We start from the raw sequence: 26,023 nt of genomic DNA, 5'->3' as shown, positions 1-26,023 counted from the left end.
GTCTTCCTCGATAAATAGACTATAAACATACAAAAATATTGTATCATTTTTCAATCCTAATACTTAATTAAAGGAATAAAATGTAGAAAATATAAATTAAACTTATAAATAATTAAACTTATAAATCCATAAAAAAAACTCACAGTAGTTCTTCCCCATCCATTGACAGTCGTCCTAACATTCGCTCCAATAAAGTTCCAGTTCAAAGCGACCACTCCGACGGCATTGCTTAAGCCGATATTGGCACTCGCTACTAAAATACCAATGTCGTTCTTCAAAACGGGCTGAGGCCTGTAGCTCGAGTGGATGATACCGCGAGAGAAGGCCACCTGTGTGCCTCCAGAGTTCCAACGGTTGCTGCCAACTATACCTCGTAGGTTACTGTTGATAAAATTATGAGAATTAAGTAAAATATCGTCTTAACCGAACGGGAGTGTCTTAATGGGAACGGATTGTCTTAATATTGGGTTCTTAGGTTATTATACTTAGAGGACAAATATGTATGGAATTAATGTCTATTGAATGTAATGCAGGATAGCTGCCAACTAATTCAAATTCAAAATATTCTTTATTCAAATAAACTATAAAAGCACTTTTGAATCGTCGAATGTACATGTCAACAAAAAGCTACCACCGGTTCGGAAGGCAGTTCTGCTGAGAAGAGCCGGCAAGAAACTCAACAGTTGTTCTTTTCAAAGTCAATGGTATATTTTACTATTAAATTAGCTGGCAGCTGTCCTGACTGACATTCAATAGACATTAATTCCATCTACACATGCTTATCCTCTAAATATTCTTGAACAGTGTAATAAGCTTTACTTGTTAGAATTTTTTTTACAGATATTTTAAATTTTGGTAGTGGCAAACTAAGAATACACTGCGGAATTTTATTATATACACGTATACTCAGACCCATAAAAGATTTATTAACTTTTTGGAGGCGAAAACTTACAGTAACAATCTTATCTTTATTTCTCGTTCCTATCTTATGACTGTCGCTATTTTTTCTGTGACAATGTATATTTTGTCGGACAAAGAGAATATTATAGTATAGAAATTGGGAAGCAACTGTAATAATACCTGCATCTTTGAAAACATCTCGCAGAGAATCTCGAGCTCTTAGATTATAAATATATCTCACGGCTCTTTTTTGGAGAATAAATATTGAATTGATATCTGAAGCACTGCCCCATAGCAGCATTCCATAAGATAAAATACTATGGAAATAGCTAAAGTAGACTAGTCGGGCAGTTTCAACGTCCGTCATTTGTCTTACTTTTTTAATTGCGAACGCGGCAGAGCTGAGTTTATCTGCAAGTGCTTCCAGATGAGCGTTCCACTGGAGTTTGGAATCTATAGTAACACCTAAGAAAATAGCTGATTCCGACACATTAAGAGGTTCTCCTTTAATTATTAGATTAAAATTATGTTTTTTAACATTTGGTAAAGCAAACTCGATGCATTTCGTTTTTTTTGCATTACAATTGTCATATACTTATATACTTTTTTTACAAAATAATTTCCCTGCTAAGGTAAAGCGAAGCACGGCGTTGGTTTCCGTGCCTCTAGTTTATCTTTACATATGACGTAACTTGCTAAATACGAGAGAGAGAATTTAAGGAAAAAAAATAAAAATGCAGTTTATCTGCTTACCATAGCTCCCGATGAACAGAGTCAATAATAATATTCCAGCTTTAAACGCCATGTTGGAACTCCTTGATGCACTCATTTGAATATTTCTTTTATATAAACGTTGTAGTGATAATTATGATCAATCAAACAGATTGTAATTCTAATATTATCTATTTTATTGTCTTTTACTACTTTAAATTTACATGATAATGTATGAATAAAAATAAAAGGTGTTTGTTTATAAAATACATGTTTTTTTAAATATCTCTTAATCTCAATCCCCGCGAACCATCCAATGTTCAAGACATTGCGTGTTGAGTGGCGGAACTGAACGCCGAGTTTTGCCTTGTTAGAAGAGCGAGGAATTCGCACGTTATAAGTTATATGTAAAACCTATTCGATAGGAAGGTCCTTCTTTTTGTTCCCTGTCTCTTCCCATTATTTAGGGTAAGAAACTCAATAGTTGCTCTTTTCAAAGTCAATGGTATACCTAATTTAATTATTACTTTTTTTTTTCATACTAATTACTTCATTAAATAAATTATCGGTCAGCCTAAGCAGGTAAAGCCGCGGGCTCGTTCTATTTAAGTACACTAGGGAATAAAACCCACATGTTAAGTTTTTGAATAAAATATTTCGATTATGATAACTTCATGCAAACATATTTGTCTTATCACAAATTATGTATAATGAGCATGATAATTATATTTACTAAAAAACAGTACCACGCATTTACCCGCAAAGTACGATAAGCAGCAACTTTGAGTTAAACTCTCCGATGTGGGAACTCCTCCACCACCAAATTTTCGATGCAATGCGTGTTAAGCAGCGGAACTCAACGCTACACTTCGTCGAGTTTGGGGAAATGAAAATAGTGGCAGAGAGAAAAACTCTTCACACTACACTTTTTGGATAATAAGTAGATTTGAACGTTAAATTTCTCTATGGATAAAAAAAACCATCTGTAACCGTCTGTCACTTTCTCCTCTTTCTCTTTTCTTATGGAAAAAATTAATAAAAAAAAAAAATTACATATTAACAAAAATATTATATTCATCTATGCTCATACTATAAAGCTGAGGAGTTGTTTTTTTACTTGTTGATTTTTAAATATTTTAAATAAACATAATAATGGCTCTAAATTATTTAAATATCTATTTGGTTGTAAGTTTGTGCGTCTGTCCAATTATATAATTATTCTTAATATTACGGTTAAGGTTCATTAACCCTAGTTAATGAAAAAAAACCCACTATAGTATGAAGTGCAATTTATTTACAAAAAAAATATCCGAGACTCAGATCAGATCAGAGACTCAGTTTAATATTTCATTACAAGTAAACCTCCAAGACCATTGTGGCCCGTGGTGCACAAACGTGCGACTGTAAACGCGACAAGAATGAAACTATGGTAACCAGGCGCAGCGTTGAGTTCCGTAATTCAACACGCAATGCCTCCAGAATTTGGCGGAAAGTAGGGAACCCGAAGTGTCTTGATAGGAGCGAAGTTTCTCATCACAACAGGTTTTCAGATTCCCTCTGCCTACCTTTCTATGCGCAGCATGAAGCAGTGGAGGAAATAAAATATTAAATAACTTTTTCTCCTCCACTGGAATCGAATCCACAACATGTCACGTTTACAGTTAAATTAATTAAAGCAGTTGTTTAGATTTTATAACAAATGGTACTAACTTACCTAACCACACGTATTAAGAAATTTTACTAAATACAATAAAATTTAACTAATTAAAGTTAATAACCTATACGATAACCTACAAGAAAAGATAACTGTGTTGAGTACAAAGCAAAGAGTAAAGTAAAGAGAAAGGTGGTTGCGTCTTGCTTTGAAACAGGACGATCAAGAATATACCCCAAAGTAATTATCACAACTTATAATTAATTGTATATAAAATCGAAAGGTCACTCACTCCTCACGAAATCTTAGAAACTACATGTTTAAGGAATCTCAAATTTTGCATAGGAGTTATTTATAGGACGTAGGTGCTCGCTAAGACGGGAATTTGCCATATTCAACTTCTAAGGGGTTGTTTTTGGGGTCGAAAGTTTGTATGAAAGTTCGTTACTACAAATGCTAGGAGTCTCAAATTTTGCATAGACGTCACTATGACGTAGTCATGGAGACAGAAATTAATAATAACATAGTTCACGCGGGTGAAACTGCGAGCGGGCCGCTAGTTGTATATAAAATTAAATAACTTCTTAATCAAGTTTTTCTTTATTTATAAAGAATACACCACAAAAGTCAGTCTTCACATTTTGTAATTATTTTATTTATTAATGTAATAATTACTAATATTTAATAATTCTATGAAATGAAAAATCTTTTTTTTAGAAAGAGCTTGTTGTTTGTTATCTTTTTGTTTTCGTTATATTATAATTGATTATTAAATATAATGAAAAATGTCTAGTATGAATGAAAAATCACTAATATGTTAACTAACAACTAGAAAAGAGCTGATAATTTTTAAACACGCAGAACATATTTTCCTGAATCATGGCTAGCAAAACGTTTGATTAAGTCTTTTTAAAAATAAAAAGAAAACTAAATCAAAATCGATTCATCAGTTCATAAACATTATCTAATATCAGTTAAAACTATAGCTTAACTAATCTAACTTATTCTAGTTAGTTATGAGTACAAGTGCGCCTGCGCAGCTTAATAATTCACATATTTTTTTAGCTTCACGCTGTATCTCTCACATAGCAGTGTAGGTAGAGGAAACTTGGGAATCTAATGTTAAGACACTCCGTCCCCATTAAGACATTTCCGATAGACGCTTTCCGGCCAATTCTCAAGAAAATGTTTGTTGAGTGGCGGAACTTAACGCAACGATACGGGAGCGCTGAATTGAAAATATTAAGTGGGAATCAGATCCAAAACCGTCGCGCCTACAGTCACACGCTTGCGCCGCGACGGCCGCCACAATATAATAACTATTTACATATATAGCTTCAGTTATTAAAAAATTTTATCATAAGGATATTAAGAGTAAACGAGATCTGATTCTCGAAATTATTCTAAACAAATTGTAAAGAAATTCTATATAACACAAAAACCTTAAATGGCTTGAATTCCAATATGGTTATTTTGACTAAAACAACAAAATATACAAATAAACATAAGCATTTACCCAAAACTCTGAAGTAGACAAAAAATAAAATTATTTAAAACGTACATACATATATATTATAAACAAAAATACTTTACGGTATTTCTAACCCAACACTTCAACACCAATCGTGAACACAGTCACCGCAACACTTAGACCGAGTGACCCGCCCGGTCAACGACCTCAATCATCTCAACAGATTCTCAATCTTGCTCACAGCATCCGAAGACAAAGCCAAATTATCACAAAGAACTAGAGATATCTCCTCACCGACCACGTTCCTTAAGACATTCTTCGGCAAATCATGATAAACTAGAAAAGAGGCTAAAATACGTTTAATTTCATCATCGCAAGCAGAAATTTTTCTATTACTGGGCATCCCTAAGTATTTTCGTAGAAATGGAGTTATTTTCAACTCCCATTTGTCGAATACTAGTGATATTTTTTGTTTTATCGCTAAGGTGAATTCGGGGGAGATTAGGGGTTCATTTTGCGTTTCACATCCATCTATGGTCATGTCGTTTGATGTTCTTTTGTTATGGCTCTCTATTTGCGATAGGAGAAGTTTAATTTGCCACATGTGATACGATGTCGGTTCTGTTTTCATTGTTTTTATTATCTGCAAAGAAAAGGAAATGGCAAAAGATATAATAACTTATAAAAAGATAGAAAAGATTTTCAGTTTAAATCGTTTTGCAATTTAAAAAAAATATTTTTTTCAGATGATTCTAATTCCTCTAAATTAAAGGATTTTGTTTTTTTTAAAAAACTAATTCTTATATTTGAAACAGCGAATTCTAATATATATATATATATATATATATATATATATATATTATATATATATCAATGTAGTTTACTTTATAACTTCTACAATAGAGCTAAATTTTGGTATAATATAATAACCATTCACAATAAAAACAAATTGTCACATATTTACAAATGTTTTTAGCAAACAATATGATAATTATTAATATCTTGAGATAAGTGAAGTTATCACAAGGATATATCTTGAGATAGTATTTTAATCAATGTAGATGAATTTTAATAATACTGTTAGCACGTCATCATTGTCCTTGTGAGAGGTTGAAATTAAGAGAGAATTTGAGGAGGAAATTACAAATTGCGAACTACTAGTTTAAATGAGAATTGTTAATTTCTTTGTTGGTTAGTTTTATCCTGTATATACTCGTAGCAGATAATAAGAACCCAGTTTCAAGATACTTCGTTCTCCACCCATTGGTGTATCTGGTAATATTTTCAAGGAGGAGCCTTGATTTTACTTTCGAACTAATATTTTTGTGAGAATTTATTGGTGGGCACTAAATTACTGAGGTCGGCAAAAAAGCAGGGTTGCAAGGTAGAATGAAAGTAAACAAAAAAAAAATGAACGCCAGAATCGTTACCAGAGTAAGGGAAAGAAAATGTTAAATATTTCATTTTGTCAAGTGAGAACAGAACCCACACCCGTCGCGTTTAATCAGGCGCTTGTAGCCCTTCGTCACGATAGCCTTACAAGTAGTAGTTACGTCTATTAGACCACGCGGGCGAAGCCGCATGTAAAGCTATTACCAAAGTCATGTAAGTATGGTATGGTTCTTTAAATCTGGCGTTCCGAGCGTGCCAGTTGAGCACATATCACTTCGCCAATGTCACGTTAATCATCATGTAAGTATTGCGTGAGTTTTAAAATGACATTGGCAATCGATTGAAGTATTTAATCTTTACACTTATAAAATAAAAAATAAGCTTTGATTTATCATCGATTATTATAAAAATATCGGTTTTTATCTGTTAAATCCAGTATTTTGTCATTGACTTTGCTTTATATTCCTACGTCAGTAAAGTTTGCAATTAAAATTACTATTACTATAATATTATTATCTTTATAAACGTTCGAGTGAAAACGTGACGGTTGTGGGTTCAGTCACCCCTGGAGGGAATGAATTCATATAACATAATATAATATCTCAGAAGTATTTGAGCATTAAAACATAGAGTATCTTAATACCAGGTTCTGTATGTATTAAATCACGAATCGAAAAATCAGTGGACACTTTATAATATTAAAGAAACGATTTATTTATTTTTTTTACCAATTGATACATTTTTAAAGTATGAAAGTAAATTAATGATATTGTAAATACATTATTTAATCAAATTATTATTATTGTATATTTACAATGTTTGTTAAAATATTATATAATTGTAATTTTTAAAACATTATGTTTTAACAATTATGATAATGTCACACCTTAATTTTTTTAGATTCAAACTATATCCTGCTCATATCATGATAGGCAGAAGGAACTTGGGAACCTATTTATTAAGACACTACAAGGAAATGATTTCAATTTCCCAAGTAAAAAACAAAGCAACAACCATCACATTTACAGTTACACGCTTCTTTAAACGCCATGACTACCACAACGCTTAACTTAATGATAACAATCAATATTAGTCGCAGGTTCAAATCCTACCAAGCTTAGAAAAAACAAATTAAACAAATTAATGATTATTTTATTTTTTATTACCTTCAAAAAAGTAGTCCAAATAGGTAAAGCACACAAAATATCTTTTACAACGCACTCGTAAGTCACCATGCTTAGACTTTGTATGTATTCTTGTTCTTCCTTAGTATATTTTCTACATACACACTGTCTTGGTATTAGAATTTCGTTTTTAACACCTGTAAGGAAAACAATATAAAATTTTGTAATGTAATGTTTAGGTCTGATCGAAGACGCAGTGGCTCAATATCCACTCGGGGGAGTGAAATATTTCATATTTGTCCCTGCTCTAGTAAATAAATAATCTGCATACTTAATAAGAAAACGTATAACGTTTGAATGTAGCGGAGTTTGAACACGCACCTCTCTGGAACCCGTCCAAGCGCTCTGACCACTAAGCCATACGCTCTCATCGAGCTACATCGAAATTTATATACGCTTGTTGCAACTTATTTATGTTGTTATTTATTTGTAAAAATCTCCCTACAGAGATGATTAATAATAAACTTTATAAATAATCTGCATACTGCATACGATGTACAGTATACACTTAATATAACTAAACTATTATATAATAGTTTAGATAGATAGATATAGTTATTTTTGTCTAGCTACCGCTGAAACTAATGACTTAAAAAAAACAATGAAAAATCAGAATTTCCTTATTTTATTAATCAATAGACAAACCGAATTTCAATTATAACCATAAGCCATTGCATGTTTAGTGGCCTAAAAAAAATTATTTCAGTTTCACATATTATTTAGCTACATAGAAAATAATGAGACCAACCTAGTAAGTAACTAGTACCTGTAACAGGAGGCCCCGCTCTTCCATAACACTTTATTTATTCGTAATGGAAACAAAAATAAATGAGATATATTATAGCGTGATTGCTTAATATTAAAAAAAAAACAAAAAACAACCAACCTTTCCTCTTCTTATTAATCAACAAACAATCCCCACAGACATCGGTACTAATACTTTTACTTAGATAATTCTTCACAAAATTCTTCACTTTCTCATCGTTTGTGAACAATTCTATATTTTCAGGGGTAACTGACCATATATTTGATTTATCTAGGGTTAAAGTTTGTGCCAAAATTGTAAGGAAACCTTCTGGATCGTCTAAGTATGAGAGACAGCCGGCTCTCTGTTTGATGTCTATACACCATGTATATTGTAGGAATGTTCTAGAAAGAAAAGAAAAATGCTAGAAAAAATTGTATTTCTTCCTATTACTAACTTTAAGTGGAATATAAGAATAGTGTAAATAAAGTATGAAACAGGACTAAAAGTAATATTTATGTTTCACCTTACACGGGATGGTTTCAAGTTCGAATACCGTTAAATCAAATATTTTCATTTTTCCACTCTGAAAACAACAAGGCAACATTTGCTTTCGGCATTCAATATCTCAAATCCCTGAAATTCCCTGAAATTCAAATGCCTGTCTTCTTTACTATATATTACTATAGATAAACATATAAGAGACATAAAAAATATACTTGAGGTCAGTCGTGGCGCAGGGGCACTGGTTGTGGGTTCGATCACAAGTCGACGAAATGAAATATTAATTAATTAAAATATAATAATTATTTAATTTCTTCGCCATTCAACATGCAATGCCTCTAGAATTCGGAAAGTGGACAACGGAGTGTCTCAATATTGGTTCCCTCTGCCCACCCCGCTGTGTGTCACAGTGTGAAGCTGATTTAATTTATTTTTTATAAAATATAAAAAATCTCACTTCAACTGATCCCAATTATGATCTCTATAGAAGGTGATGGGCCAGTATCTCGGATCCTTTATCTTGACTTCTCTCAGCGTATTCAGTTCAGGTATGATACAGGGTGCTTTCATTTCTTTGACGACGCCCGCGAGGTCGACTACCTGGAAATGAAGTTATATTTGTATAGAAAATGAAGTTGTTTTTATAATTGTGTGATTTTATTATGTTTCATGCTGTGTCTCGTATGTAGTATGGTATGTAGAGAGAACCTCAGACACTCTGTTGCCGGCTTTTAGAAATTGCCTGCTAAGTGGCGGAACTCACCGCGCTTTCCCTTCGTTACCAGTGCAAGGAAATTAAAATAATTCATACTCAGAATGGAAATCGAACATATAAACGTCCTACTTCGCCATGACAACTTCAATTCAATTGCTAAATTAGAGAATAAGAACCATTATTTTATTGGTTTTCAGTTTTTTAAGATTCCGTAGGGTAAAAGAAAAAAGAGCGTTTATGCCCTTTAATCAATACGTACGGAGTAAGAACTTATGGAACAAAAAATAAAGGGAAAATATCCTAAAATTGTTAATTTATAGATGTATCATGGGAAAAAAAAACAATCACGAAATTGGTAACTTTCGATAGGCGAGTCCGACTCACACTTGACCATTTCTTTTATTCTCATTGGCAATACCTTTCAATTACCAACCTGTATATGAGCATAGCACAGCTTCCCTGTATCTAAATCTCTTGGTAATATGAGACGAGGTTCCACCGCTAGTACGTAGAGATGACGGAATGCTTGTAAATGATATCTAAAAATATATAAACATATACAAGTATATTAGTATAAGAAATTAATGGAAAAGAATAATTATATATCTTTTTAGCCACAGCTATAGCTACTGTATATATCACAATAAAATATATATATTTTTCACTAAGCTATACCGTTATTGTGGATTCGATTCTCACTCGAGAAAATGAAATATTTGATATTTCCATTACCTCGCTTTGGCAACGCCTCTAGAATTCGGCGAAAAATAAGAGGAGAGTAAGTTTCTTAATGGGGATGGAGTGTTTCAACACTGGGTCCCTAGGTTCCTTCTGCCTACCCTGTTATAAGCGGCATACATCAGCGTGAAGCTAAGAAATAATACTGTTATATAATACTTTTTCCTATACTTAATTTAACAATAACATTATTTCACAATTACACTTCAACTTAACCAATTTCCAACTAAGTCCAACATTTTTTTTAAAAATTTGACAACAAAACGGACAAACAAACTAGCATATATATATGCTCTAAATCTTACCTATTATCCTCACTATGGGTGGGGAATTTGGGGAAGAACGCCGCTATCAAAGCAGCCACGGCTTCAGGAGACGTGGAGAGCGTAGAGCGACCCCCACCAAGGAATAACAGACCTATTGTACAGTGCACCGCCATCTGTAGACAAAAAATATATATTGTTATAAAGAAAAATTTAATTATTAAATGTCAGGTAACGAGGCAAAGTCCACACGCTATACCTCAGGAATACTACTCTTCTATTTGCGGGATACAGCAAGAAGTTAAAAAAAAAACAGAATTTTATTTAATAAATATTATTAATTAATTAATTAATTTAACTAAGTTGAAAGAAAAGTGTGTGGACACATGAAAAATTATTATGAATATGATATTTATATATTATACTAGCGGCCCGCCCGCGGCTTCGCCTGCGTGAACTACTTTATTATTAATTTCTGTCTCCATGAGTACCTTACGTCCTATAAGTGACGTTCATGCAAAATTTGAGACTCCTAGCATTTATAGTAACGAAGTGTCATACAAACTTTCAACCCCAAAAACAACCCCTTAGAAGTCGAATATTGCAAATTCCCGTCTTAGCGAGCACCTACGTCCTAAAAATAACTCCTATGCAAAATTTGAGATTCCTAGCACATGTAGTTTCTGAGATTTGGTGATGAGTGAGTGACCTTTCGGTTTTATATATATAGATATACTAGCGGCCCGCTCGCGGTTTCACCCGCGTGAACTATGTTATTATCAATTTCTGTCTCCATGACTACGTCCTAGTGTCGTCTATGCAAAATTTGAGACTCCTAGCATTTGTAGTAACGAAGTTTCATACAAACTTCCGACCCCAAAAACAACCCCTTAGAAGTCGAATATTGCAAATTCCCGTCTTAGCAAGCACCTACGTCCTATAAATAACTCCCATGCAAACTTTTTGAGATTCCTAGCACTTGTAGTTTCTGAGATTTCGTGATGAGTGAGTGACCTTTCGAATTTATATATATAGATATATATATACAGGGTGTCCCAGGAGTCAACGATAAAACGAAACCAGGTGATAGACCAAGTCATGACAGTTATGAGAAAAATATAAATCATCTAAAAACATTAATTAATTATAAATAAAAAAATAATAAACTAACCATTTCAAACAATTTACAAGTAACTTAGTCCTTGAATCAATCAATTGAAAAATCTAAAACTCATGAATCAATAAGATAAATTTTAAATTAACCAATTACTTACTTATTTGATTAATTAATAATTAATTAATTCAACTAACCTGAGCACCATGCGTGAGCGGCGGTGGTGCGTTGGCCGCAGACCGGCTTGCTGTCGGCACTCTTGCCCTCAATCTTCGACAAACACGCAAAACTTCTATATCGCCACGACCTGACATTATCTGTGGGAATATGTATTTTATATGAGTTTAATTTCTTCGGCGGCGTTGCATTCTGGTATATCATATGCAGTGTCTCGAAGATTTGGTGGGGCGTGGGGAACGGAGTGTCTTAATACTAGGTTAATTAAGTATAATATTTTCGAGTGAATATATGAAGTTTACAAATTTTTGTTAAATGAAAAAAAAAAGATATGGAAAAATCAGACGAATTTCAGTAAATTTTTTTCAGTTTTAAATAACTCCCTCTCCCCCACTTACCATACCAGCAGCCAACAAGCATACGGCGGTGCACAACTCCAACGTGGTAGCACCGGCTAGGTCAGCAGCACCGCGGGCACACAACCGCAGTAGTAAGGAAACGTGGTTTAACGCCGCGTCGCGAGCATCTATATCACCGGAACCCGCGAAACGAAGGCCCATTGCGAAACACGCGCCCGCTATTATGTTGCAGTAAGCTTGACTACGGAGAGTAACGGGAAATGAATCAATTATCTAATGAATTAATGTGTCAATCAACATTTCAATAATCAAGACTTTCAAGTTGATGAATCAATTATCAATCTACTTCTAAATTGGACAACTGGTTGATTCATAGATCGAATGAATATTAATCAGTCTACTATTAAACAGTTGCGGTATTTGCAAATGCAATGTTCCATTTAAAAATTAAACAAATCAATGAATAAATTAAATAATATTTTTATAAATCAATCAGTAATGAAAAAAAGTATATAAAGAGATATAGACTGTAAGTAGGCCTCGATTTCGCCACTCAACTGGAAAAGAACAGAGTGTTAATAACACTAGGGCTCTATCTACCCCACTATAAGCGGGATACAGTGTGAAACTAAAACAATGAAATTTTAATTACTTACTTCATAGCTTCATAGTCAATATTATCCTCAGTCGGTTTGACGAAACAATATGGTTTTATCGTGGACGGGACTTGGCTCTCGACCCATTCTTCAGTTGCTTCAATCTCATCCCACAACACTAGACCTGTAAGATGTTTTTAGTTTAAAGATAATTTTAATTATACGATATACTCGTTTGTTTGTATTTGTCTTTGACAAATAACAGATTTAAACAATTTCTTTCTATTTAAAGATTTAAACATTTTAAAATAATCTCACCTCTAGCAATAACCCTCAACATAAGCAAATCAGGTCTAACAAAGTCCAACAAATAAGCCGTTTCTGGAGGTCGAAGCCACGCTGCCACCGCAGGGCTTCCGGACCGAAGGTACAGGAGCCCCAGGGCTACGGTAGCACCTGGTGACGTCACATCCAGGTTGACAGTACCACCTTCTCGAATGGCGAAAGAATTCGTTTTGTATCTGTCTTTTTGTGCACCTGTGTTTAATGAAATATTTGGAAATGTGAGATTATTTCTAGGTTAAAGCTGTATTCCGCACACGGTAGAGTAAAAGCAACTTATTGTTACACTTCGTTCATCAATTTTTAAGTCAGAGAGTGTTTTGTGGTGGAGCTTAATCTCGCGTTGCTTTCTCACCAGAGTGTGGAAATGATAATAATTCTATCTCCTAAATGTGAATCGAACACACAACTAACGCTATAGTTAGAAAGCATAAAGGTTTAGGAGCCCTAGGGCTACGATGGCACTTGTTGGATCCACCTTATCTGTTTGATAGCCCAAAGTTTTGCTTTATAGCCCAAATTACCAGGGCTCCCAGACCTACGAACTTTTAGCCAGTAATTTAAACAGAGATATAGATTTAGTTGACGCTACCTCTAAAGGGGCCTCACTTACAAGTTAGTAAGTACACAATCTTAACTATATATTAAACTATTAATCCTTTTCCTTTTCCCTTCCATTTTCAGTTTTACTAAAATGACGTATGACTGGGGGCCCTGGAATCTCAGTCTATTATAAAAAAGATGTTTTCCATAATGCAATGTTGCATTTTACCTAAAAGTCTTATAATAATAAGAAATCCGTCGCTGCTACAATGAGTACACATACGTACACACACACACATATTCTAATACACACACTCACGCACCACTGAGCCCCCTGCGGTCGCCGCCCAGCATGTAGGTGCGCAGGCGAGGCGCGAGGTGCGCGAGGTGCGGGCGCGCTCCGGCACGAAGGCACACGAGGCCGAGCGCGAGGCCGGCCGCGAGCGCATAGCCCTCGCGCTCCACGCAGTTCTCCATTTCCTGGCCTGGTGGTTTACCTGTGTCGAGGAAAGGGTTTTTAAACAAACGTACCACCTGTCGCGTTTATAGTCGCATACTCGTGCCCATGCGTGACGACTGGCTCTAGTACGTATTTATATATTTATTATAAATATAATTAGAATTCCTACATACTCAAATAAATATGGAGCTCAGGATGTGAAAAGCATTACTAGTATGAAGAAGACATTATCTTTAAATAGTACCCCCACAAAGGCCATATTCTCTTGTATTATCAGCAACCCATGTTACAGTTTATTTGACACTGACCGATTACTAAGCGAGACTAAGCGAGCGTGTTGTATTTGTGCTGTGGCATTTACAGGTGCCCAATATCCAATAACACACTCTGTTGTAAGTCTAGCTTTATAGAGATAAGTGGTCCAGGCGATTCTCATCGTTTTTGAAGATAGAAAGTTGAACATGTGAAAGATATTACCATTCATAGCCACCTTGAAATTGTATTTTATATAAGCCACTTACTTATATAAGGCATACTATCAATGTTTGTTGTGAAGCGCTAAGGACCAAACAACTATAGATTCAGCTTCACACTGTATTCCGCATCCAGCAGGGTAGGCAGAGAGAACCTAGTATTAAGACACTTTGCTCCCCACTTTCCACCGACCGCGACTCTAAATTTCAACCCTAATTTTAGTCCATACTTACCAATTTCATTAAGCAACACCTGTGCATAATGCACGTGCGCAGTGCCCGTATACAACAGCCCCACCCCAAGTAGCGCCGCCACCATCACCTCCTGGTGGATGTCCATCTCAATGGAGGTGGATGGCAAGAGTGCTTCCAGGTGGATGCTCATCATTTTTGTGGCTTGTACGTCCATTGTACCTGGAATTTTAAAAAAACATCCTATGAATGAATGAACTCTATTCTATTAATAGTATAGTTGGAAACTTTCTTAAAAATGGATGTTTGTTACACTTTCACGAAAAAAAAAATTAAATAGCTTCAAATAAAATTTTATAGTTTTATAGTTTGTACATCGGAATAGTTTAAAGGCTACAATTTATGTAAAGATTTTGTATAGGTAAGCTATACTATAACAATAAAAAAATATTCAAAAAACAAGAACCCCAACTGCATAAAAGTAAAAAGAAAATTCACAAGCCCAATAGTTTATTACGATTAGCAGTCGGGACCTCTTTAATTTTATTAAGTCCCGATTGTTAATCCTAATAAACTATTAGTTTATAATTTATTACTTAATTTTAATTATCTTTTTAGTTTTATGCAGCCCGAGTCCTTGTTTTTTTAAATATTTTTTAAATTTTTAACTTTTTTGTTAGGATTAATTATGGTAATGATAATCATGATTCCTTTTTGAAATTCTCGTATTGAGCTCTTGAATTTGATACCCATATGATGGTATTCCAAACCAAACAGATTTTATTTTCTAAGTCCCACAGTCGCCATGAGGATGTTTTTAACGTCACTTATCTAAGGACACTTGGGCTGCTAAAACGAATCTATCAATACCTCAATTATATATTTGTCGCTAGTCTCGCATACAGGATGGTAGGCAAAGGGAAGTCAGATTATCATCAATCAATCAAAAAACATGAAAGAAAAAATATTTATCCATTTCAAATTCGTGTTTTCTTATGGCAATAATGTAAATAGTCAATAATTTTATTTTAAACTTATAACATAAATTGCATTTAGAAGCCATGAAACACAAGTGTTTTATGCCATGAAGTTATAAAACATTATATTTATCAATCAATCAATTAATTTTATTATGTTTACCTCGATATGTACCGGCTAAGCCCAAAAGCAATCCAATACTAATCATTTTGTGGCATTTAACTAAATACTCATATATGTTCATATATGGCATATCTTTTAAATGTCCATTTAAACCTAGTGCGAGTAAGAACCCAGCATGCTCAGGTGACATGTCTTGCGTACCCTAAAATTAAGAAAAAACTTAATTTATATATAAAAATAAGTCAATAAATAATGCGAAGTCTTAGCAGAATTACTTTGTATTTTTAATATTTGCTAAAATAATTTTAGAGAGTAAGAGAGGTAGGGAGAGATCCCGGTTGACCTGCGATAACACAATATTAAAGATACTGAAAGAACGCCACGAAATAGCACGAGGACCCGCCGAATACAGTGGACGAGGCAAAAGAGGTATGCAGAGACCGTAGCGTCGGCGCTCCGTTATCTGCATACATAAGGAGCCCACAAAAAATCTAGTTCAATCTTAAAACAGTACAAAACTCTATAATGAATTACTTAAAATCAGCTTGACGCTATTTCCAGCACACAGCAGGGTAGAAGGAACCTGAGAACCTAGCGTTATGACATTCTTTACACCATATTGAGGCATTGTTTGATGAGTGGCGGAGCTCAGCTCCGGTTTTTTGCGTTTTGCTTTGTTACCGGAACGCGCTTTGCCTCGTTACCAGAGCGAAGAAATGAAAATATTAATGTTTCATTTAAGCAACGGAAACCCAGTGTTGAGACACTCTGTTGCCCATTTTCCGCAAAATTACTTAAAATTTAAAAATTACATAGCAAAATTAAAAATAAATTGACACTCACCCTGGGCTTATTATAAATAATCCAACTCGAATGTATGGTAGACCCAGAAATGGGTACCAACGCTAATCCAGCGGCTACCCCATTATGGAAAGTGGGCCATAATAAGCAATGGGGAGGAGTTTCCCCATTGGTCCCGCCCCCATTCGCCCCTCCCAGTGTCACCGTGTTTGAACGTGGGGGAGGGCCACGACCAGATACACATAATTTGGGAGGAGCTAAGGGTTCTGTGGGGGAGCAGGGAAGACTTCGAAGACTGACCATTCCCCTGTAATTAATCAAATCAGTTTCAGGCTTTCCAAATTTTTGGAGGTATTGCATGCTTGATGGCGGAACTCAACGCAGCGCTTTTGCCTCGACACCAGAGCGAAGAAATGTAAATATAAATTTAAATAAATATTTATATCCTCGAGTGGAGATCGGACCAGTCGTGTTTACAGACACATGCTGTGCTTTGCACCACGACTGGCCTCAATTCTCCAGTAATTGAGTGTCAATTTTGATGAATAGCCAAGTTATATTACTCCTCCCAGGACCATAGTAAGCAAGTCAGCCAAGTCACTCATTTTAGTGAGAGAGACCACTAAGACCAGATACAATGAGAAAGGGAAGACAATGAAGAATAATGTATCTGTAACTGTGTCAAGTATGTCAATTAATATTTTTCACTGGGGTTTATAGTTATCTATGTAAAAGTTTTTTCCTATTGGCTATGCGCAGATACATAATTTAGGGGGAGAGCAAGAAATACTACGGAATTAAATATCAAGTTTGATAAATTTATTTTGATCAATAAAAAAATTTCTCTGAGGAAATTGGACTTGTGGAAATTTGAGTATTGCTCTTTTGTTTTCAGTAGAGAATATACCTTTAGTACAATGGTTAAAAACACAAAACGTTTAAAAAAGTACTAAAATATAAAAAAAATGTATTTCTGCATTGATCAACAGTGAGATTCTACTATATTTACCCCACTTTTCATTATACATACAACGCATATTTTATTGAGAGGCGAAATTCACCATCGTATCATATTTAGCCAAATCAAATAACATGGCTAAATTAGCAAAAGTATAAGACTAAAAAAATCTAGATATTCAATAAAAAACTTATAATTCTTATCAAATATAAAAAAATCATACCTAGCCACAGGCAAAGCCATAGTCCTAGTACTTATAGCGTATAAATATTTCTCTTGTTCCTCTATGAAGTCGTGGTCAGACACTTCGGGGCGTTGAGTTAAATTGATTGTTACTGGGATTGATGATTGAAGAAGGTTGAACACTTCTGTCATTCTGTGGGTGAAAATATATATATTTTTTTAATTATAAGTTTTGTAATGTTCTTGTCTTTAATAGTTAAAGTTGTTTTGAAATTAAATTCCGTCGTTACTTTAAAATATAAATTAAGTAAAGTAATTAAAATAAGTTTAAATATTTCATACTTAAAAATTTATACATTTTTGGAAATATGAAACTATAAAGTATTTTTGTGACCCAAAATTAATACATTTTTCTTAGAATATTATGTGCAATTAATTCAATATCAAAAAGAAAAAGAAGTGTAAAAATTTATTTATAGCAGGATATAGACAAAGGTAACCTAATGATAAATCATTCCACTAGAAAGAAAGACTAGAAACAACTCACCTATGATCCCTAGGATACAATAAACTTAATAATTTTGTATGTAAATGTTCCATTCCAGTGCTAGAGTCGTCTTCGTTCTTGTGATTTGTCTCCACTGTGGGGTACGGTATTTGTGTGTATGCCGTCTCTTTCTCCAGCACTTCTAATGCTAATGCTAGAAAGAGATAGATATAGTTTAATATATTTATAGTATAGTTGTATTAAGATTTACATATGTAGGATTTGTTATATTTCTCGAGTTATAATTACATAATTACTTGTATTTGTTGAAACATATTTTGATCTTCCTCCACTTGACACGCAGTGCCTACAGAATTCGGCCGAAAGTGGGAAACGGAGTACCTTAACATTAGGTTTCCTCTGTCTACCCTGCTATGTGTAGGATACAGTAAGCTGATGAAAGAAAAACACTACTTTCTCCAATTTCCATTCATTAAAAGAAATTACCCATTAAAAGGCGGCGTTTAACACGGCACAATAAATATAGAAAGACAAACAACTCACATTCCATATACTCATCCGTGGACCTGATGGTATCCGCGATCTCAGTTTGCAGCGCCAGGTCTTCTCTCATGACTAGGTGGTAGGCCTTGGGGCTCCAGTCGGTAGGAGGGTCGCCCTTGCACTCGCCGAAGATGGTAATGAGGGCGAGGGCGAGAGCGGGGGGCAGGTTGTCTATGTCGCGGGGGGTTATGCCTGAAATTAAAGAATAAGTATAAAAATATGAACAAGATATTAAAATCTTGTGGAGAGTTATGTAGAGCAACTATTTTGCTAAGTGTTCTTGTTAAGTTTTAGGTCAAGACCGTGCGAAGGTGAGAGGAGTCGGGGACCCGCGACCAGAAATACGCGCTTGCGCATCCCATTACTCGCCTATTACGAATCGTAATAAAACCTTGTACTTATCCCAAATTATAGAAAATATATTCTTCAATACTAGTCTTTAACAGTTCCTTAAATACTTTGTCATTGTATAATGTTCTTATTCTAAATTTTACGCTTTATACGCTTATGGCAAAAGATAGGTAAGGTAATGTCAAGGCATTTTCGCTTTGCAATCTAATTCGAGACATACAAGTTAAATGATGGCATCATCACTGTGCTTTGTGTTCTTACCAGAGCAAGACAATGAAACTAATTCGTTGCCCTGAGAATCAAATCCACAGTCGCTACAAGTACAGTTGGAATCTCTGTCGCAGCTCCACGACGGCCTTAATTGTACATAAAAATTGATAGGGCATTAATACTACGGTATCCAACAGACATTAACCTTCGAATATTGTTATATTTAATTTTTTTAATGTAATTTTAGTATTACGATATAAATTTATAAATACAGCTCCATGCTTGTGTAACTAAACGCCGCGTAACAAAGTAACTACGGTTCAAATGTAAACACCTCTCTCGCAGGCCAGCAACACAGCCCCATGGGGCCGCGAGCGCGCCCGGCGCGGCGTACTGCTGGCGGCGGCGCATTCACGACCCAGCGTGTGCACGCCGGGCGACACTCCGCAACCAACTGATGATATTATCTGTAAGAGAACAAAAGTATATTTACAACGTTTTCTTTCTAAGAAATTTTTCTTCTCTTTCTTTTCTAAAAGATACGGGTTAAAATTCTACGATGTTCAAATTTTTATACGTTTTCTAAAAAAGTATTTGTCCAAATAAGTAGTAACATGTGTCCAAATAAGTAGTATCACTTATTTATGTTTTTCTTACATTTGCTTGTCAATTCAATTTCAATTTTTGATTTCATAAATATTGTTTGACCAGATAGTTAAAATATAAATAATTAAATATAAACTCATTAAAAAATGTAATCCACAATTATACACAAGAAAAATTTGTAAATCAGCTATAAAAATACCTTACAAAAAATAACCTGCACTAACCTCAATCAAATCTCGCGACATATTATTGACATCCAACATATGAGGATAATATCCAACATCAACATCTTTCAACATAGAATTGATATAACTAAGTATATTAGGAGGCTCTGTAGTAAAATAGTTAGGCTGAGTAAGTTTCTTCAAAATGGATTCAGACATTTGAGTATCACTATCATCATACTCGAAATTGTAATCTAAAGGAAAATCTAACCAATAATGGTTGACATATTTATCTACACATAAGTCCCTTGCAATTTGGTATAGAAATGCTGATAGCGGTTTCAAATCGCTTCCTAATAAAGTATTCAATTTAATATCCTCATATGCTAAATGGAAAGCAAAGAAAACATTCACTGTAAACGGAAATAGAAGCGCATTTGTATTGAATTGAGAACATTTCTCTTCTTTCTCCTTCTTTATACTTCTAGAATGCCTCGTTTCAGCTGTAATTTGATGTAAATTAAGCATATTTGCTAAGGAATATCCTATAGTTTTATGCATTTTTGAGTTAAGCATGTATTCCCAGTCATCTTGGGTTCCATCGCTTGAAGTTCTTTGCTTCTTAGTGACGACTTCGACATGTTCTTCCTCGTTCTGCCTGCTCTCTGATAGCTTATCAACGTCGTAACCAATAAGAGATAACAGGAGATTTGAAAACATCGTCCATTCTTGTTCTGGGGTTAAGTCTTGAGTGCCTGGAGCGTTGCGGACACCATACCATTTTATTATGACCTGGAATTTTAAGAAAGTTTTAATAAAATATAATGCATATGTCCTTTAACTCGCGTTACAGTTACATTTACTCCATTGCCATAACAAAAAAATATAGTAGTAGATAGAAATATTTCAAAATAGTGTAGAGTACTATAATGTAAAAAAGAAAGGTTATTAAATAAATTAGAGACCGATCGTGGCGCAGGGGCACAAGCGTGTGACTGTCAACGTGACAAGTTGTGGTTTCGATTCCCATTCGAGGAAATGAAATATTTAACACTTTCATTTCTTCGCTCGTCGAGGCAAAGCGAGGCGTCGAGTTTCGCAATGCATCCAGAATTCGACGGGAAGTGGAGAGCGGCATGTATTAACACTACACTTCCTTTGCCTACCTCGCTACACGCGGAATACAGCATGCGTAAAAAAATAGGTGATTAAAAACAAAACAATGAAATAAACAGGATTGTAGTTGTAATGTAAAGGGAGTCTTATTATCTTATTTGCTTAATTCAATTTGTTTATGAAAAATAAGTATTATTCTACGACACCTTCAAAAAATTCAAAAGCATAAAAAAAAAAAATATGTATAACTATAAATAACATAACATAGCCTAACACAACTGACCTGCATACTAATATCTTTGGGCAAAGCGTGAGCGAGGCCACTACAGCACCGCACCACCAGCGGTGAGCATGCCCTCTCAGGCAGCGCTATACGGAACAGGCCCGTCTCCACCCGCACGCTGACACGCCCGCCCGCCGCGTCCCTCAGTCCTCGTACCCCCGTACCCTCCACACACGGTACACGGACACCTGCTGTGTCTAAGAATAATTACTATTATTAGTACCCCAATGACTAGAATTAGTATATAATTATATCCATAGTTCAACCGAATTAAATAAGGCTCCATATTGATTTCTTATCTAAGAATGCTTAAAAAATTACAAAAAGTTTTAGAAAATTCTCTTAATAAGTTATAAATAAAACTAACCTAAAATCTCCTTAGGCTCCAACCTTGATAAAGACGAATGTGGTACAGGAGATAATAAATGTAAGGCGGAATCGTCAAAGGAATTCGATTCACAGCGTGTTGGCAATAAACTACTACGTCTTGGAAAAGGCGACTGAAAGGTCCTTTTAGTATACGGCGAATCTATCAAACGGGCTAGGATACCACCTACGTGGACCTAGAAACAGTAAAAAGATAGAAAAAGTTAATAATCTTTGAGTATATTAGGAAAATCGTCATTAGTAATCTGAGAACAACCAAGGTTTACAAAAGGTGCGGGTTCAACTACGTTAAAATCGCTACGTTACAATTTTAAAATATTTTCTAATTACACTTTTATACTATAAATACGGCATAACGATTTAGAATTGTTAAAAAGTTATTAAAGCTTAATTTTTTATGTAATTACTAAAAAAAATGTAGTGAAAAATCATTTCATCATAATTTTTTTTGCAAGTATCAAATTAACAGTATTTTCCTAAATCTTATATGAAATAATTATTTATTCAATATACCTACCAATTTTTAAAAAATGCTTGAAAATAATTGATATAAATTTAATAAAGTAAAATAGAATTATAACAATAATAGAGAATATCTAGAAAAATATTTACAAAAAAAAAGCATTATAAAATACCTTTCCCACAAAATTATTTCCAGATTGCAATATAATATTCCCGGCTTCATCGATCAAGGCGATCATTTTCAAATGATCCAAGACTACCGCGTCTTTGGCAGGCACCGACGAAATCGAACCCACTATAATATTAGTTTTGGACATTTGCCCATGATAGTGTGACTTCTGTAGCCTCACTATTTGAAGTCTTGTTGTTCCAGCCACTTTGACCATAAAACACAAATAATCATGTCCAACTAAGTCCTGATGAAGAAATGCTTTCAAATCGTTTGGACTTTCAACCTGGTCACGTCTTATAACTTGGCTGTCGGTCCAAATGTGGTCCAAACAGATGTCCGGGTAAAGTGGCAAAGATGGTGGACTTTGGTTTATTGTATTAGACATCATTGATGTAGAACTAGCTTGCCCTATAGACACGTGAGGAGATAGTCCTTGCTGTTGAAAAACGTTCGCCATTGGACTATTTTGCCTGGACCGCGACGGCGTAGTCATTTTCTTGGATTGAAACGGACTACCAGTCCAACTTGTGGCATTACGCATGCTATGAATTGGACTACCAACGAAATCGCAAGATTGGCTAAACCCTGAGGAATTAACATTTGGACACATAGCTAAACACTCATCACGAACTGCTTTTCGGATTTTCCATAGCGAATGAGTCTGTAACTTCCAATCATATAGCAATATTATACTGGGTTCTGTACTAACAAATATAATTTGTAAGTCACCATCGTTATAGTACTGAAGTCCTTGAGCTGACGACTTCATTAGTATAGGAGTAACTTCATCTAAGGGATGTCTTAGAGAAAAGCAAGTTGGCAGAGGAAATTCTTGATCATAACCAGAAATCGACTCAGCTCTTAACTTAGCACTCATATTGAATGGGAATGTACGGGACTTATTGAATGAACTATTGTGAGATTCATTCAATTTCACGAAAGACATATGCAGCATCGAATTATGTAAGACAGGCGTAGCATCTTTTTCTAATAAAACACCATATTTCATAGACCATACTTTTTTCACTTGGAACGGTATACTTGTTATATATTCCCGTCCGTCTATCGCATACACTCTCATACATTTACTATCAATTAAAAGTATTGAAGGCATAATTTTATTTTCTATATGTTCTGTAGTGTCTTCGATTTTAATGTTTTTCTTGACGTCTCCTATTTGTGAGTTTAAAGCGTCGATTAGCATCGTGTTATTTATGTCAGTATGGAAGTCCGCAAAGACAGCATGTTTTATGGGGTTCTCTATGGTGAAACAGGCAATAGTTTCTCTTTGCTCTGGGCCAGACAGTTTTGTGGCTGGTGTAGAAATTAAACCTATAAGAGAAACAATATAAAACACAGTTACAATATAAAACAGCACAATGGCCTCAATACTATTTTAAATAAAGAGAGCAGAAGGTATAATATTAATTTAAAAAGTTCCATTAAGTCGATTATGTGACAAATAATAAGTTCCATAGAATTAGCTGAGCACTAAAATGAATACTTTATTAAAATACCTCTCATGGTCCACCTTGAGAGGTAGTTTAATAAAATATTCATTTTCGTGGTCAGTTAGTTTAAGAGTTAGTAATCAGTTTTACTTTAGAAAGGCAAAATAATTTAAACAGAAAATAAAATAAATATCAGTTTCACATTGTATCCCGCACACAGCAGGATAGGCAGAGGGATCCTAGTGTTAAGACCCTCACTTTTCGCCGAATTCTGGAGGCATTGCTTGTTGAGTGGGGGACGCCGCGCTTTGTCTCGACACTGGAGCGAAGGAATGAAAATATAAATTTAAATAAATATTTTATTTCCTAGAGTGGGGATCGAGCCCACAACCAGTCACATTTACAGTCACACTTAATGCCCCTGTGCTACAAATAGCCTTAAATAAGTAAATAGAAATAGAACATACTAAAATCCTTACCCTTAGACCAAACAGCAGTACAACCCTTCACATACAATTCCTCCTCATAATAACAATCAGTTTTAGGATTCAATGGCCGTCGTCTTGGATATTTGCTATTAGCACAACTTAAATTAAACTTTTTGGACATATTAGTAGAGCTATTAACACTGCTCCCTCTTGAATTACAGGCTGAAGCGAGATCGTCTTTCTTTAATCCAGATAAAAGTTCAGATTTTATTGATATGTTAAAGTCATTTTTTAAACGACTTGATGGTCTGAAAGAGTCCATGTATTCATATTTTTGTTCTTTCTGAGATTCTTGTAGGTTTGCTTTGGCATCTGTAATGTATATTAATTTATAATATTTATTTTTAGTTTTAAATAATATGAATATTTTGAGCATGTTTCAGTATTAATCACACACTAAGGAAATAAAAATATTTTTATATCCTTAAAAAAAAAATAAAGTAGTAATAGAAGTAGAAATAAAACTCTTACCATCAGCTCTGTAATAAACTTCTCTAATGCACCACCATTCCTGCTCTTCCTCCTTGGCTTCCATCAAGCTTTCATCCTTTATGGCAAAGTTAGTTAGTTTATATAGCAATGAATGTTCTGAGGTGGAGACATTATGGCCCTTGCTGTATATTTGTGACGGATGCCTCGCTAAGACTGTCCTACCATGAGGTACAAACTCCTGGAAATTACATGAAAAGAGATAATCAGCTTCATGGTTTAACACATAGCGGGTAGGCAGAGGGAACCTAGTATTAAGATGTTTCATTCTTCACTGTCTGACTAATTTTAGTTATATTGTATGTTGAGATAAAGCAAAGCATTGAATTTTACCACTCAACATACTTTTTTAAAATTTATATGGTAAAGTTATTTAAAAAGTATGTTGAGTGGTAAAGTTTAATGCTAAGCATTGTCTTTTTACCAGAGTAAAGAAATTTAAATATTTCCTCTGACTGGGGGTTAAATCCATAACCATAATGTTAACAGTCATATGCTGTGCCATTGCACCAGGAAGTTAAACTAACTTTTTGGATAATGCTCACAAATGTTTTATTTAAATAGATACATAGGTTATGTTTTATACTAGATATATGGTATTACATTAGTAGTTTATTGATTATGATTCGAAGTTTTTGTGTTAATAAAAATAGAAAACTATGATTTAAAAATTATTTGTTTTGTTTTAAGTCTAAGTAAGGTTTATATTTGTAATTTTCTTATTATTGAAGAATACCGGTCACCATGTACATTCCTTTTTATTTATAAATTAATAAAAACATATTAGCGAGTAATTCTTAAACTTAAAGTTCTTGTAAAAATAATAACAAATCTCAAAATTGACATACCAGAGGTTCCGAAGCCGCAATCATTGTATTTTCATCCAGATTTGAAATGATATGATATCTCAACACTCTCACTTCCACTCAATCATAAATAGGAAACTTAGCATTAATAATTACTTGTTTAATTACACTTATGGTAGTGTATTCGCAGTATTATTGGAAAAAATAGCGATTAGCGCTTGCTGAAAATACTAAAAGCGTAAACGACATTTACTGTCATTTACGATTTGCGAACTGTCATGTAAATGTGTTCTGTGGCCATGTGTCAGTTTGACTTGTAATTTTTTTTCTTTAGTATGTAATTACAATACATACTAAAGAATAAAACAGCAAATATTTAACAAATTACCAAAAAAAACAAACTTTCTCAAT

The 26,023-nt window shown here is 34.3% G+C and overlaps 2 protein-coding genes across 2 annotated transcripts in view; both read right to left on the bottom strand.

The window, feature by feature from the left end:
• LOC146531075 (chymotrypsin-2-like) overlaps nt 1-2,985 on the bottom strand; it is a 9,044-nt gene extending 6,059 nt beyond the window's left edge. Inside the window, exons 1-2 of the mRNA XM_085199546.1 lie at nt 2,966-2,985; nt 144-381 (exon numbers count right to left, since the gene is read on the bottom strand). Of these exons, the coding sequence (XP_085055672.1) occupies nt 144-381; nt 2,966-2,985 (258 nt within the window). The remainder of the gene's footprint in view (nt 1-143; nt 382-2,965) is intronic.
• shtd (anaphase promoting complex subunit 1) lies at nt 2,886-25,870 on the bottom strand. Its single transcript, XM_085199053.1, has 25 exons — nt 25,655-25,870; nt 24,789-24,987; nt 24,309-24,629; nt 22,380-23,710; nt 21,725-21,920; nt 21,358-21,554; nt 20,019-20,750; nt 19,523-19,655; nt 18,628-18,819; nt 18,124-18,277; nt 17,617-17,769; nt 16,478-16,742; nt 15,674-15,836; nt 14,576-14,755; nt 13,732-13,905; nt 12,842-13,060; nt 12,584-12,707; nt 11,967-12,168; nt 11,589-11,708; nt 10,320-10,453; nt 9,710-9,815; nt 9,019-9,161; nt 8,199-8,461; nt 7,295-7,449; nt 2,886-5,379 (listed from the first exon to the last, which is right to left on the bottom strand). Exons 1-25 carry the CDS (start codon nt 25,676-25,678, stop codon nt 4,948-4,950), a joined length of 6,312 nt encoding a protein of 2,103 aa, XP_085055179.1. The 5' UTR covers nt 25,679-25,870; the 3' UTR covers nt 2,886-4,947.
• Between the last annotated feature and the right edge of the window lie 153 nt (nt 25,871-26,023).

This window comes from Heliconius melpomene, chromosome 16 (assembly GCF_056956725.1).
Source record: "Heliconius melpomene rosina isolate 202511_hmr_F chromosome 16, ASM5695672v1, whole genome shotgun sequence".
In the NCBI taxonomy this organism is placed as follows: Eukaryota; Metazoa; Arthropoda; class Insecta; order Lepidoptera; family Nymphalidae; genus Heliconius; species Heliconius melpomene.
Note: the sequence above shows the minus strand (reverse complement) of the source record. Positions and strands in the feature narration are given on the sequence as shown.